This window comes from Dermochelys coriacea, chromosome 2 (assembly GCF_009764565.3).
Source record: "Dermochelys coriacea isolate rDerCor1 chromosome 2, rDerCor1.pri.v4, whole genome shotgun sequence".
Taxonomy (NCBI): Eukaryota; Metazoa; Chordata; order Testudines; family Dermochelyidae; genus Dermochelys; species Dermochelys coriacea.
The window spans coordinates 82521041-82537507 of record NC_050069.1 but is presented as its reverse complement, the minus strand read 5'-3'; the positions used below and the strand labels follow the sequence as shown (position 1 = coordinate 82537507).

The 16467-nt window shown below is 43.4% G+C and overlaps 1 protein-coding gene across 9 annotated transcripts in view; it reads right to left on the bottom strand.

The window, feature by feature from the left end:
• OSBPL1A (oxysterol binding protein like 1A) overlaps positions 1–16467 on the bottom strand; it is a 158366-nt gene that overhangs the window by 47518 nt on the left and 94381 nt on the right. For 7 of the 9 annotated variants that reach the window (XM_038390999.2, XM_038390998.2, XM_043507971.1 and 4 more), the window contains one exon: positions 4299–4461. The exons of the other annotated variants lie outside the window; for them this stretch is intronic. In XM_038390999.2, the coding sequence (XP_038246927.1) occupies positions 4299–4461 (163 nt within the window). The remainder of the gene's footprint in view (positions 1–4298; positions 4462–16467) is intronic. 9 annotated transcript variants of the gene reach the window in all.

The window sequence follows — 16467 nt, the reverse complement described above, 5'->3', positions numbered from 1 at the left end:
TGCGGGTCGCCCTTGGGCATAGGTTTCTGGCAAACCCCGGCCGGCTTAAACCCCTGGGTCTGAGGCATGCCCCAGACCCGGGATAGGGACTGGAAAGCGGGGAGGGAAACATCCCCCAGTACCTCAAGTCTAGATGTCTAACTACAACAATTTTTAAAAACTAATAATTATTTACAAAAAAATACGCTGGAGAATTGCTCAAAGACGAGAGACTAAATGCTCTGATGACTACCACGGAGAATGAGAAGGAACTGGAGAGGCAGCGAATTGGCAGGGCCCTATATGCAGTGCCATGCAGGAACAACTCCAGGGGGCTCCAAAGCTGATCCCACGGGTGCTGCTAAGGGAAAAACCTTCTGGTGAACTATGCACGTGGCACGCACACACACCTAATTAGAATAGATATGAGCAAGCACTTGAAGAATGTGAACTTCGTTATTCATTTAAAAAACAATACCAGTCCCTTACCTTTCCACAGGGCAAGTCAGATCTGTGAATTCTATTATTTCAAACGTAGGCTTCTACTAGCTCACCAATTGGCAAAATTGCAGGTAAGTACTTATATAAAACAGCTCCTACAGAGGGATTTTAAACTGGCTGTTTGCAGCTCAGTGAGGAAGAGAATTTGGCCTAAAAAGCAAGTCACAGCTGAAGTAGCCATGCATATAGGCCATTTCCTGATTGAGGTACTACAATGTGCCACACCACCCTCTCAAAGAACACCAACGATGCCTGTGTCACAGCCTGGCCCAATCCACAAGTCTGTTGTGAGTGCACCCAACTGCTGGATCCTATGTACTTCTAAGCCAAATGGGTCTGGACAGGGACTAGTTACCGTTTCCAGCTCTGGATCTGTAAGGCATGCTCTTACACCTCTTGTCTGAACCTGAGCCCTTCCCTGCCACATGGGACTATGCAATCCTGCCACCCCAAACCCTGGAACCAGGGCCTCAGGCTTCTTGAGCCTCCCTAGTTGCTTACTGTCAGACTCCTATGCTGTGATGGTCACTCTGGACTGCTAATTTAATCCCTTCAGGGTCCACGTGGCAAGAACACCACAGAATGGATTCCAAATTCAAACTGGAGGTCACCAGGTCACCCCCACACATCCCACTGCCACAGCTCGCATGTCAGCTTTGCTGTCCTTTAAAAAAAAAAAAAAAAAAAGGAAAAAAAAAATAACCCCATACCCCACAACGTATAGAGGACCAAACAGCCAGCTTGCAGATTTCTTCCTAAGTAGTGCATCTCAAACCTACTCCTCCAATTCCCGGATGTTTATTTTTTGGCTGTATATAATAAAATTGTGCATGGGATTCCAAGCCACTGCTTTTTCTTTCAGGGCAACAGTTGGACAGGAGCAGTGGTGAGATATGGAGTTTACTTTAGGGCTGAAAGCTGGGTTCACTCAGAGAACTCTTGGCCTCATGACAAAAGCAGCAGTGGTGGTGCTCTGTGGCTACCATTCCAAAATTAGAGCTGGCTGGAAAATTGAAATCCCTTCCTGTGAAAGATTCCACATTTTGGAAAAAAAAAAAAGTGTCCTGACGTGTCAGAAAACATGGGCTCCCCCCCCCAAAGGGATTCAAGGAAAAAAAAATGTTTCTTGACAAACAGACAGACAATCTCAGCTTCCCAACTGACCACCTGGAAAGCTCTTGTCAATTTCCCTTTCCTCAAGGCTTTCAGGCAGGCAGCCTGGGAAATGACACTTCAGTTTTCCTGACAAAAGTTGAAAATTTTCAGCAAAGGTGAGTTTTTCCCCCATGAAAAAATTCTGTTTGAGGAAAAGGGCATTTTTCAACCGGAAAATGATGAACTCCTGACCAGCTATCCTCCCAATTTCAATAATTGTCTGACTGATATAACAGTTATTAATGAAGGCATTTTTATAAAATCGGGAACAGAGACACTCAAAGATGACCAGAGGAATGGAATGTCTATCTTAAAGGAGAATGGAAGAGCCTGACTTGTTCAGCCTAGCAAAAGGCAGGCTAAGGGGGGAATAGGATTGCTTTTTGTAAATACATCAGGGAGATAAGCTCCAGAAAGTCTGTACTTTAGCCCGATATCTTTTCAATGTCAGTACAAGAACAAATGGATATACACCGACCATGAACAAATCCACGTGGGAAACTGGAATAAGGTTTCTAACCATCGGAGTGAGTTTCTGGAACAGCCTCCCAATAGGTGCATTGGGGACAAACAGTTTTGAGGGCTAGACAAATTTATGAGTAGGATTGCATGATGGTGTTGATTATGATGGTGAGGGGCAGGGCTTGGCAGTCTTGTGGGTATCTTCTGGTTCATGTTTGGAGTTTCTAAAAATCTCATGCTTCAACCGGTAATCTGCAGGAGTCAGGAAGGGACTTCTCGTGCTCAAGTACGCACGCGCACACATACAACATACTGGGTTGTGGGTTTGTCTGCTTCCTCTGAAGGATTAGAGATGGCCACAGCTGGAGACTGGCCCACACCATCCAATATCCTTTTCACTGGTGCTTGGCTGCATTTAACTGATGAACATATATGTGCTGTCAGGAAGGAATTTTCCCCCAGGTAACGTTGACAGTGGCCTTGGAGGTTTTCCACCTTCTGCTGTAGCGTGGGATTCAGGTTGCTTGCCATGATCATCTGGGAACACGTCACTTGATCAATTCCCTGCCACTGCAGAGGCCTCAGGCATTGGTGCACTTTGGTCCCTCCTATTCTCTACCTGTGGAATATAGTTTTAATCTCCTAAAGACTGTAATAATTTAGTCTAATTTCAGTTGTTGGGTTTCATGTGGGTGCTGGATAGTTGGGGGCTTATGATATACAGGAGGCCAGACTAGGCCCCTTCTGACCTTAAACTCTGACCAGACTGAAATCCTAGGATTTCAGAAAACTGCACCCCAAATCTGCATTATTCAACGTCAGACAACTCCTGCAGTTCAACCACAAGAAATCCTTGTGACTGGAAATCCCCTTCAAAGGTATGAAACCTAGACAAAATGTAGAGGGTGCATTAGCCTAAGTTTTAATTTTAAAATTAGTTTTCCACTGTTGGTTACGGAATTCCCCCTCCTCACCTCTGCCACCATCACAGACAAAGGACTTCTTTCCTTTAGCCTAAGATAAGTAGGTAGGGCTTACCTTCAAAACTACTTAGGAGACTCCTTGATTAACCAATACGGATCCGGTGAAATATAAATACCACTGCTTTTTATTCCTTGTGTGTATCACAGAACAGTTTCCAGGACAGTGTGAAGTTCTTCAGGACCAAGGAATAAGATGTTATGACACCAGAGTTATGACGCCTGAGTTATAACACCAGATTCAGCTACCACTATGGGTATGCCTACACAAGCATAAGAGATCACTCAGCTGACTCAGACTGTGGGGCTAAAAACTGATGTGTCGACACATTCGGGCTCAGGCGGGAGCCCAAGCTCTGGGACCCTCTACTCTCGCAGTCTAGCCAAACTTTTTACCTTACGCCCCCCCTTGGAGCCAGGAGTGGGGCTGTGGCTGCTGGAACGGGAGGGGGCGCCACAGACAGGGGTAAGTGTGCTGAGGCTGGGGCTTAGACTGAGTTCAAACCCTAACTATGTTCAGATAAGGATCTGGACACTTTTTTGATCAAGTCTTTCCCCAACACCACCCTAAAACATATTTGAAGATATAAAAATTCATGCACACATCCTACACCCTTACACCTCAGATAAAAAACAACCAATCTTCAGAGAAACAGACCTATGGAGGCACAGATACCATTGTGCTCAGGTGCTTTTAATTAAAAAATTGCATTAAAATTTTAGTTCAATACTGACGTTTAAGTTATGGGAAAGAGAAGGGGAATTGGCACCTCAAAAACAGTCATCCATCCCTCAGCCTGTGACTGGGAACAAACCTTAGCTCAATCCATAATGAAACATTGTAAAGAAAACAAAAAGGTTTCTGTGAGTCACGTCAGCTGTAATTGAAAGTTTCTTGGCTTGTGTCTTTACAGAATATCCTTACATTTTACTTAATAGAAAAAAGTTGAGGGAAGTAATAGCCATTCTGGTGATCAGCCCTGCCACAACCAAAGTTTTGCAGACTCTGCTCCTGGTAGACGGAAACATGCCACAGTTCTAAGCCCAGATTCAGGCGGTACTTAAGCACTTGTTTAACTAAATACATGAGAAGTAAAGCAAATGTTGCAGTACATTTCTATACAGGTGCCCTAGATGGTACAACTAGATTTGGACCCCTCCCATTAAAAAAAAAAAACAAAAAACGACATTTGCCACAAGTTCTGGATGTTATTTGCTTACCTGAAACAGCATCATAGAACTGTTCCTCACTAAGCATGCTCAGAGGCGGTGATCCTTTAACTAGAGACTGCTCTAATTCATGGTGTTCAGTGGCTAGCGTCTCTAGTGCTTCTGACAAGATCTTGTTTTTCTCCTGCTCATGCTCCAGTTTCAAATTCCTCACCTATAAGTAGACACATGTATGAATAGAATCTATCCTTCAAATAGCTTTGAGAGACACATTCTTGGGAGAGATGAGATTTTAGTTGGTCTTTGAACCAGTTATTTACAATAGAAACTGAATTAGCTGTAGCAGCCGTGTTGTGTTACTTGTGGATTAAATGAGCGATATTACAAGATAATTCTGTTCCCACATGATGATTTTTTGTCTCAGCAATTTTTAAACTATTGAAAAAGTCTCTCCAAAAAAAGATTAAAGGTTTATATATCAGAATTCTGCAACTGAATTCAACACACAGCTATCTGACTGGCTGATGTTCCAAACAATTACTAAGTTTTAAATTATGTTTCCCCGATTTGTTTGTAGTCAGAATTAAAAAAAAAAAAGCCTGTTCTAGTGTTTAACCTGGACTCACATGCAGGAAGCCATTTCTACTGTTCTGCTCTAATTTGGGCCAATTAGTACAATTTGAATTGCATTTCTCAGCAGGTGAGAGTTACATAGGTGCAAATATTTAATCAACATTTTAAAAATTGGAGCGTGTTAACCCCTAGAATTACTGTTTTCAAGTGAGTTAAGAAAGTGAAAGAGGTGAGATGAAAGGAGGGGAAGTGTGACTGGCTGATTTGTCTCTGATGTAATGCTCCTAACATCCCATTGTAAACTGTTCATAGAACAGCCACAAACTGACATGAGCAGGGAGACTGGGTGGGAGGGAAGAGGATAAGAAGAGACTGGCTAGCAGATGGGTTTTGCATTAAAAACCCCCCCACACCTATTAAACCTTTGTTATTTTCCTGTGGTGCTACAAGTGTCACTCTCTTCTGAGCTCCAAGAACTACTAACATGAAAGCAGTAACATATCCCTACTAACCCTCCTCCTCCTCTCTGTACTATTCCCTCCTTTTCTTTCCTTTTAGGGGAAGATTTACACTTGGACCTCTCCCAGAGAGCCTCCCCCACCCCAACAAGCCCTCCACCTGCTGCCTTCCCTCCAATCCAAAGACAGCTTCAATCTTCGACTTTCTCCGCCCCCGCTCTGCTTTTCCTCCACATCCCCAGTGTAAAGGCATTCAGCTTCCCCTGCTATCGCCTTTCCCTCATTTTCTTCTCAGGGTCCTCTTCGCATCCCCCTTTGCAGCCCTCCCAGTTCTCACACGCAGTTAACTGAAACTGGAGCAGTTATAGTGACTCAGTTTCAGCTTATTTTGTAAGCAAGAACTGCTTATGTACCAACATTAACTAAATCATAATTTTATACATTTAATTTACTTGCCTCCATGCTTTTTGCATCAATCTCTGCTTAAACAATGAAAGCTGATTAGGTCAGTTTCCCTTTTGTTTATTGCCAAGTTCACTTTCAGCATCTTTGTGCTACAATCTTTGGGTCTCAAACAAGGTAGCATGTTTGTTTAAAGTCAATTGTGCCCACAATTTATAAAAAGATTCAATGCAACACTTCACTTGAGGGTATTTTAACAAAATGTACATTAGTTTCCTTAAATTTCGCCAGCTGAATAGCAAGACTGTTAAGTTCTTAGGTAAGTGAAATGCTAAACTTGCAACTTTACTCATGGAAAAAAAAAATGTTAGAAAGACATCTGAATATTTATTATAAAAAAGACTGCAAATTAAAATGTAGCCTCAGGTCTTTACCACAACATAGTGATAAAGGGTAAAAATTTCAATATGCATCCAAGTCCCTTTTTCAAAAAGTGATTTCGGCTCCTAAGTGCCTGTGTCAAATGGAACTTATGCTCTTTTGAAAACTATCAAAAGTAATTAACTAAAGCGAATAAAATCCAGGAAGTCTCAACTAAAGGTTGTATTGTGAGAAGATTCCAGCAGCAGCAAAGGATGACAGTTTGTGGAACAGCAGGTGCCATGTGTGCTCCAATACCAAGCCCAGTAATTGAGTCATTTCTTTCACTGGTAGAGTCAGAATCTTAAAACAGCACTTCTACAATCCTTTAGTCTGCTTGGTCATTCATGGAATGTTACTCATAATTGTGTAATGAGTACCATGCCCCAAAAGTGAATTCTCCTTTCTCAAAAATAGCCAGCTTTGCAGCAATAATGGTCTTTCATAAATTGCCAGGCTTCACAGCTGCTGAACACTTATCCAAACAAATACTTAAAGCTCCTAATACCTAAAGAAAGAATTTCTCCCTTGTGGTCCTTGTAGCATTAGATAGCAGCTAAAGTAAACAAAGTGAGGAAAAAATTATACTATTCAAGTCAATGTGACTGGAAGTTGAAAATTTAATTCCTTTGTTTTAAAAAGAGGGAAAGGGAAGAAAAAAAATCAAATTTAAGATAAAATATGGGTCCCTATCTCGTAAGTTTAATAAAGTGGGCAGAATATCTATGTCCAAAGAGAGCCCCAGAATTTAAAGAAGTCCACCAGTATGGAGCTCAATGCAGGACAGGAGACTAAATGAGCAAGTCTTAGAGGAAGACTTTCAATGAAAGAAGATTCCAAAAAGCAGCTGAAATTCCATAGAACCTACATCCTATTTTGAAGTGAAAAAATTGGTTCTCCTTCCACTTTTAGCCTCTGATTCTTTTACTCTAATTTTAGTTCCCTTGCACAGCCTCCACATAATCTATATAAATGCAACCACCACGGGAAGATAAACTTCTTTGAAACCTAAAAGCCCCTCCCTCAAGTAAAAAATGCAATGTATTTATTGGACTATTCATGCTCAGTGCTATTTTATTTTCTTCCCACTTGCTAATGACCAGGCATATTATTTACTTCTCTTCTACAAGAGCGCTTCCAGTGCTCCAACATTCACAAATCCACCTTGCGATAAGCTGCTTGCAAAGACAGGCTACTTTTCTTCAGAACTAAATGGGCCTGGTCCCTGATTCCACCAGCAGGAGTTAGAGCATTGCTTCAAGGCAAGCCACTCCTTCCACTATATTCATTAAGTTCTTGCATATTAAAAAAAAAAAATACATAAAGCAATGATTTTTCAATCGTTTTGAACTCCAGCCTTCTGTAATGAAAGACTACTTCGGTTCGAGTCTTACAAAATTGCCCATTTGCTATGTTGGTTCACAAAACTCAGTCCAAAATTCACATTTTGCGTGGAATGCAAATACAAAATACTGGTTGAGGATCAACGAAAGTAAGTAAACACTAATGACCTTCCCTTTCCCCATCAAAGTCAACCAAAAAAAAAAAGTCTGAAAAAGTGTCCCAGTAAGTACTGTAGAAAAGCAAGGCAGAACCTCCATTCCGATTTAGAGTTACTTTCCCACTACAGTATCTTCAGGGCCAAAGGCATTCCCACCCCTTGCCTCTCCACCATTTATAAATAAGATTCTATTGGATATTACTAGCATTTCGTTCAACTAGACTTTGCAGACAGACAAGGGAACATACTCAGCATGACAGTTTCCAGAGGGGTTTCCTTGTATTTATTTGTATCATTCCATTTTGTGCAGTCTCATTCATTTGCTTCCCTTCTACCTTTTGTTTTACAGCAGTAAGAACAAGTTCAGTAGCTGCTTTTAATGTAATCTTGTATTGGGATTGAAATGTTATCGATCTCAGTGTGTGCACAGTTCTGGAAACCCAGTCCAAGTACTAGAGCAACGTATCCCTACCATGCATTCTATTCATAATATCTGTAAAGTGCAGTTTGTGCTAGAGTTGTAGCAGATCAAGAGTACAGATTTCAACTATTTCCACTGTTGAATTATGAGAGTTTTGAGATCAGCGAGATGGGTTTAAGACAAGTTAATTATTTCAGTTAGGCTTTCTGTATCATATGGGAGTACAAGATTACAGTAACAGTTTGTAAATCTGATGGTTTCAACTAGTAACAATTAATCCATCTAGTTTTATCTCAGAAAGAATGACAATGATTTTACCTAAAAAGAAAAGGAGTACTTGTGGCACCTTAGAGACTAACAAATGTATTAGAGCATAAGCTTTCGTGAGCTACAGCTCACTTCATCGGATGCATTTGGTGGAAAAAACAGAGGAGAGATTTATATACACACACACAGAGAACATGAAACAATGGGTTTATCATACACACTGAAAGGAGAGTGATCACTTAAGATAAGCCATCACCAGCAGCAGGGGGGGGAAAAGGAGGAAAACCTTTCATGGTGACAAGCAAGGTAGGCTAATTCCAGCAGTTAACAAGAATATCAGAGGAACAGTGGGGGGAGGGGGGGAGAAATACCATGGGGAAATAGTTTTACTTTGTGTAATGACTCATCCATTCCCAGTCTCTATTCAAGCCTAAGTTAATTGTATCCAGTTTGCAAATTAATTCCAATTCAGCAGTCTCTCGTTGGAGTCTGTTTTTGAAGCTTTTTTGTTGAAGTATAGCCACTCTTAGGTCTGTGATCGAGTGACCAGAGAGATTGAAGTGTTCTCCAACTGGTTTTTGAATGTTATAATTCTTGACGTCTGATTTGTGTCCATTCATTCTTTTACGTAGAGACTGTCCAGTTTGGCCAATGTACATGGCAGAGGGGCATTGCTGGCACATGATGGCATATATCACATTGGTAGATGCGCAGGTGAACGAGCCTCTGATAGTGTGGCTGATGTGATTAGGCCCTGTGATGGTATCCCCTGAATAGATATGTGGACAGAGTTGGCAACGGGCTTTGTTGCAAGGATAGGTTCCTGGGTTAGTGGTTCTGTTGTGTGGTGTGTGGTTGCTGGTGAGTATTTGCTTCAGATTGGGGGGCTGTCTGTAAGCAAGGACTGGTCTGTCTCCCAAGATCTGTGAGAGTGATGGCTCGTCCTTCAGGATAGGTTGTAGATCCTTGATGATGCGTTGGAGAGGTTTTAGTTGGGGGCTGAAGGCGATGGCTAGTGGCGTTCTGTTGATTTTACCTGTGAGACTATGAACCGTACTACTGTCACTGCAATTTTTGTTAAAGTTTAATACCTACATGGTCTTCAGTTACATGGGTCAATAGGGCAGGGACCATCTTTTTATTCTGTGTTTGTACAGTGCCTAGTAAGCGCATTCCTCATCCATGACTGGGCTCCTAGATGCTATAGTAATACAAATAATAAATATATACACACACACCCATACCCACTGGGACAGAAGAAGAAGTGTAGTTACTAAACAGAAAATTCTGCAGCCTTCATTAGACCGAGTTCAAATTACAGCTGTAAATGTGAAAAGGAAAGCTGCTGGGCCACAAAGACATTTTCCCTGAAACCTGCTGGTATTTATTTAGAGCAGTTTGGATTAGACTGCTCTAATACAGTGCCCATCTTCGAATTTGTATCATATCATATATCCCAATTCAATAGAGTCAATGCCTTATGTGATATTTTAATTTTCCAAGTTAATTTAAACTGGAGGTCTATTAACAATGGCATATTCCAAAAACAGGCAGAATCATACCACTGATCTTTGGGACTTCAGTGCCACAAATACATGGGATCATTTAAGTGGCATGCTAGCACAGCTGCAAGCAGCCCTATGGAAGTAATGCATATCAACCAAGGCCTGAGGCAGCTGGAGAGGATGGACAGATGGGAAGGAAGAAATCTAGACTTGTCAGGAAAGAGAATTAGGCCAGCAGCTGTTAAAGACGGAGATGAGTAAAATAAAGTTTAAAATAGAGAAAGACTTAATTTTTTGGCATTTCTGAAATATTACCTGTCTTTATGGAGTCAAGAGGGCAACATGGCTCATTTAATTTCGCTTTCTGAAAGAACACAAATCTTAGACGAGTTAACAGAAGCTCTACCTTTGGACATTCTGAATTGTGAAGAAGGATCTTCTTCCTTCCCAAACATATTTCCCTAGAATTATCTGTAGTAACGCCCAGCTTCAAAAAGCACATTATATTACACTTTTCCAGACATTCATTGTCTACCTAAAGTAGCATAGTCTACCATGACAGAACTTCTAGGTTCTCCTCTTATCCCAGCCACTTACTCATTGTGCTAGCTTGGGGAGGGTCTTTCAACTTTTCTTTCACAGACAGTGTAAAAATACCCATCCTATATCAGAGAATAGTTGAACCTTCGCGTTTGTACTACAGAATGGCACATTAGTATAAGCCCTGGTCTACACTAGGCGTTGAGGTCGAATTTAGCAGCGTTAAATGGATGCAACCCTGCACCCGTCCACATGAAGCCCTTTTTTTCGACTTAAAGGGCTCTTAAAATCGATTTCATTCCTCCACCCCCAACAAGGGAATTAGCACTGAAATCGGTTTTGCTGGGTCAAATTTGGGGTACTGTGGATGCAATTAGGCGGTATTAGCCTCCGAGAGCTATCCCAGAGTGCTCCATTGTGAGCGCTCTGGACAGCGCTCTCAACTCAGATGCACTGACCAGATAGACAGGAAAAGGCTTGCGAACTTTTGAATTTCAATTTCCCGTTTGGCCAGTGTGGCAAGCTGCAGGTGACCATGATGGAATCCCAGAACTGCAAAAGAGCTCCAGCATGGACCGAATGGGAGGTACGGGATCTGATCACTGTATGGGGAGAGGAATCCATGCTATCAGAACGACGTTCCAGTTTTCGAAATGCCAAAACATTTGTCAAAGTCTTCCAGGGCATGAAGGACAGAGGCCATAAAAGGGACCCGAAGCAGTGCCACGTGAAACTTAAGGAGCTGAGGCAAGCCTACCAGAAAACCAGAGAGGCAAACGGCCGCTCCGGGTCAGAGCCCAAAATATACGGCTTCTATGATGAGCTGTATGCCATTTTAGGGGGTTCAGCCACTACTACCCCAGCCATGTTGTTTGACTCCTTCAATGGAGATGGAGGCAACATGGAAGCAGGTTTTGGGGATGAGGAAGACTATGACGAGGAGGCTGTAGATAGCTCACAGCAAACAAGAGGAGAAACCGGTTTTCCCGACAGCCAGGAACTGTTTTTCACCCTGGACCTGGAGCCAGTATCCCCTGAACCCACCCCAGGCTGCCTCCCAGACCCACTAGGCGGAGAAGGGACCTCTGGTGAGTGTACCTTTTAAAATACTATACAAGGTTTAAAAGTCAGCATGTTTAATGATTAATTTGCCCTGGCATTCGTGGCTCTCCTGGATATACTCCCAAAGCCTTTGCAAAAGGTTTCTGGGGAGGGCAGCCTTATTCCATCCACCATGGTAGGACACTTTACCACTCCAGGCCAGTAGCACGTACTCGGGAATCATTGTAGAACAAAGCATTGCAGTGTACGTTTGCTGGTGTTCAAACAACATCCGTTCTTCATCTCTCTGTATTATCCTCAGGAGAGTGATATCATTCATGGTCACCTGGTTGAAATAGTGTGCTTTTCTTAAGGGGACATTCAGAGGTGCCCGTTCCTGCTGGGCTGTTTGCCTATGGCTGAACAGAAATGTTCCCCGCTGTTAGCCACGCAGTGGGGGGAGGCAAAATGCAACCTTGTAACGAAAGCACATGTACTATGTATGTAATGTTAACAGCAAGGTTTACTGTGAAAGAGTGTACCCATTGTTCTATAAAATGTGTCTTTTCAAATACCACTGTCCCCTTTTTTCCCCCCTCCACCAGCTGCATATGTTTCAAGGATCACAGGATCTTCTCCTTCCCAGAGGCTAGCGAAGATTAGAAGATGAAGAAAAAAAAAAAAAAAACCACTCGCGATGAAACTTCCTCTGTGCTTTCCCACACTGACAGAGCACAGACGAATGCATGGAGGCAGACAATGTCAGAGTGCAGGAAAGCACAAAATGACCGGGAGGAGAGGTGGCGGGCTGAAGAGAGGGCTGAAGCTGAAAGGTTGCGGCAGCATGATGAGAGGAGGCAGGATTCAATGCTGAGGCTGCTGGAGGATCTAACTAATGTGCTCCAGCGTATGGTTGAGCTGCAGGAAAGGCAGCTGGAGCACAGACCGCCGCTACAGCCCCTATGTAACCAACCGCCCTCCTCCCCAAGTTCCATAGCCTCCTCACCCAGACGCCCAAGAATGCGGTGCGGGGGCCTCCGGCCACCCAGCCACTCCACCCCAGAGGATTGCCCAAGTAACAGAAGACTGGCATTCAATAAGTTTTAAAATGCTGTGTGGCCTTGTCCTTCCCTCATCCACCCCCCCCCCAGGCTACCTTGGTAATTATCCCCCTATTTGTGTGATGAATTAATAAAGAATGCATGAATGTGAAGCAACTATGACTTTATTGCCTCTGCAAGCGGTGATCAAAGGGAGGTGAGGAGGGTGGTTAGCTTACAGGGAAGTAGAGTGAACCAAGGGGCGGGGGGTTTCATCAAGGAGAAACAAACAGAACTTTCACACCGTAGCCTGGCCAGTCATGAAACTGGTTTTCAAAGCTTCTCTGATGTGCACCGCACCCTCCTGTGCTCTTCTAACAGCCCTGGTGTCTGGCTGTGCGTAACCAGCAGCCAGGCGATTTGCCTCAACCTCCCACCCTGCCATAAACATCTCCCCTTTACTCTCACAGATATTGTGGAGCGCACAGCAAGCAGTAATAACAGTGGGAATATTGGTTTCACTGAGGTCTAACTGAGTCAGAAAACTGTGCCAGCGCGCTTTTAAACGTCCAAATGCACATTCTACCACCATTCTGCACTTGCTCAGCCTGTAGTTGAACAGCTCCTGACTACTCTCCAGGCTGCCTATGTATGGCTTCACGAGCCATGGCATTAAGGGGTAGGCTGGGTCCCCCAGGATAACTATAGGCATTTCAAAATCCCCAACCGTTATTTTCTGGTCTGGGAAGAAAGTCCCTTCCTGCAGCTTTTGAAACAGACCAGAGTTCCTGAAGATGCGAGTGTCATGTACCTTTCCCAGCCATCCCACGTTGATGTTGGTAAAACATCCCTTGTGATCCACCAATGCTTGCAGCACTATTGAAAAGTATCCCTTGCGGTTTACGTACTCGCTGGCTTGGTGCTCCGGTGCCAAGATAGGGATATGGGTTCCGTCTATGGCCCCACCACAGCTGAGGAATCCCATTGCAGCAAAGCCATCCACTATGACCTGCACATTTCCCAGGATCGCTACCCTTGATATCAGCAGATCTTTGATTGTGTTGGCTACTTGCATCACAGCAGCCCCCACAGTAGATTTGCCCACTCCAAATTGATTACTGACTGACCGGTAGCTGTCTGGCGTTGCAAGCTTCCACAGGGCTATTGCCACTCACTTCTCAACTGTGAGGGCTGCTCTCATCTTGGTATTCTTGCGCCTCAGGGCAGGGGAAAGCAAGTCAAAGTTCCATGAAAGTGCCCTTATGCATGCGAAAGTTTTGCAGCCACTGGGAATCGTCCCAGACCAGCAACACTATGCGGTCCCACCAGTCTGTGCTTGTTTCCCGAGCCTAGAACCGACGTTCCACCGCATGAACCTTCCCCATTAGCACCATGATGCCCACGTTGGCAGGGCCCATGCTTTGAGAGAAGTCTGTGTCCATGTCCTCATTGCTCTCGTCACCGCACTGACGTCGCCTACTTGCACGGTTTCGCTTTGCCAGGTTCTGGTGCTGCATATACTGCTGGATAATGCGTGTTTAATGTGCTCCTAATTGCCAAAGTGATCTGAGCGGGTTCCATGCTTGCTGTGGTATGGCGTCTGCACAGAAAAAAGGTGCGGAATGATTGTCTGCTGTTGCCCTGACAGAGGGAGGGCGACTGACTATATGGCTTACAGGGTTGGCTTACAGGAAAGTAAAATCAACAAAAGGGGTGGCTTTGCGAGAAACTGAATGGCTGCCTCAAGGATAGAACTCAAAACTGGGTTTAGCAGGCCGTTTATTTCCCAGAGGGAGAGAGGAGAAAATGAACACAAAACAAATCTGGTCTATTTCTTGTTTTGAGCCACTTGATGTATAAAGATAGATGATGCTGGCAGCAGACTGTGCAGTACGACCGCTAGCCATTGTCACCTCCTGGGTGCTCGGCAGAAGACAGTGCAGTACGACTACTGGCCATCGTCTTCTGCTAGCTGCAGATTAAAAGACAGTGCACTGCTGGTAGGACTCCATCGCCATGAGATGAAACAAGAGAAATGACCTGGCTGAGTCACTCCCATGTTTGCCCAGGCGCCCGGTTAAAAGAGCACCCAGGACTACGTCGACGATGGCTACCAGTCATACTGCACTGTCTTCTGCCAAAAGGCAATAAACTGCTACTGTGTAGCAATGCACTACCACGTCCGCCAGCACCCAGGAGACGTACGGTGACCGTTAGCTAAGCGGGGTCCATGCTTGCCGTGGTATAGCGTCTGCACAGGTAACTCAAGAAAAAAGGCGCAAAACGATTGTCTGCCCTTGCTTTTACAGAAGGAGAGAGGGAATGGGGGCCTGACGATATGTACCCAGAACCACCCGCGACAATGTTTTAGCCCCATCAGGCACTGGGATTTCTATCCAGAATTCAAATGGGTAGTGGAGACTGCGGGAACTGTGGGATAGCTAACCACAGTGCAAAGCTCCGGAAGTTGACTGTTACCTCGGTACTGTGGACGCAGTCCGCCGACTACATGGGACTTAGAGGATTTGTGTGAGGACACACACACACTCACTCACTCTACTGTATAAAAATGCTTTCTACAAAACAGACTTCTATAAATTTGACCTAATTTCGTAGTGTAGACATATCCTAAGAGAAAGGCTGAAGAAGCTCCACAGCCAGACAGTATTCCTTCAAACAACCCCTTGGGCAAGAGTACCATTTCAGTACTAAGCCTCCATCAGCCAGAAAAAAAAAAAATTGAGCCATCAAGGTAATTGTGTCTTCAGTTTCTCCTGAAATCTCAAAAATCTAGCAGTAAGAAATCTAGAGTCTTTTGGGAATACTTACTACAGAGGGTAGATAACCTATGAGCACAGGAAAATTACTGCCCACTCAGCAAATGCTCTGTAACAAACACAAAAAGAGTAAATTTTTGATCGCTGCTCAAAAACTACTTATTAGAGTCAGGTCACAATTGAAAAAAAGGTAGTCTGCAAAATGGTGATGGAATGGCACAATTAAGGTTTGAGATCATGGAGCACCATGATTAGAAGCAACGTTACACACCAATGGATTACCAGCTTTCCGATGGAGGTACAGAATCAGTTTCTAGTTCTGGAGACGTTCTGGTCTTTAACACAGGTTGCTTGTTCTTTGGGCCAGCAGTTATTTCTGGTACAAGACCCAGGCTTTATGGAAAAATCTCAGAGGTTGGAACAACAGTGCTGAATCCATGTCCACCCACCCAGGCTTTAAGGGGGGGGGGGGGGGAGGTTTTTTTTTTTTTTTTTTTTTTTAAAAAAAGCCTCCCTTTCCTCAATCTTCCCACCTTTAATCAATTTTGCCCTACTGTCCACTTCAAGACTAGTTCTGATCAGCCCTTCAGCTTGCAAGTTCTGCATTTCAACTTACTGCTGTTTGAGGAATACTATTAATTTACCAAAAAACAAGTATTCCAATAGACTGCATGCTATCATGGATAAGACCACCCTTTGGACACACAATGTAAATGTCTCTCTAGTTTAAATTTTTTATAACAAAGAAAAATATTCTTGTTACTCATGCTACTAATTTATTTGAAATGTATTTCACCATATTTAGAACTGCTCATATATGGTTTTTAGGAAAGAAGCTTTTCTTTAGTTTCCCATTAAAAGCCAAAGAGTTTTTGCAGAAGATGTTTACCAAAATCAGAACCATCTTCCAGAATGAAAGTTCTTGCAGAGAATTTTTATTTTGATCTGCAAAGCTAGTCTTTATTTAAAGTGTTGCAGCCAGCTCCAGTCATATGCATCATGAACTTATGTAAAGCTACCAATACAGGGAGCAGTAGGAATCAAAATAGGGAATTCTTTGACTTGTGATATTTAGCATTAAATACAAGATGGCCACCAAGGAAAGTTTAAGAGTAAAGTTTAAATCCGCCTTCAACTATAGAGAGATCTGAAACATGCACAACTGTATGTTCCATTCAAAAAACAAACCCACACAACTGCTACAATGCAGCTCATTGTTTCCCTAGTGCCGGTTTCTCCCCGCATAGTCCAATTATTTTGGTCACTATCAATTTA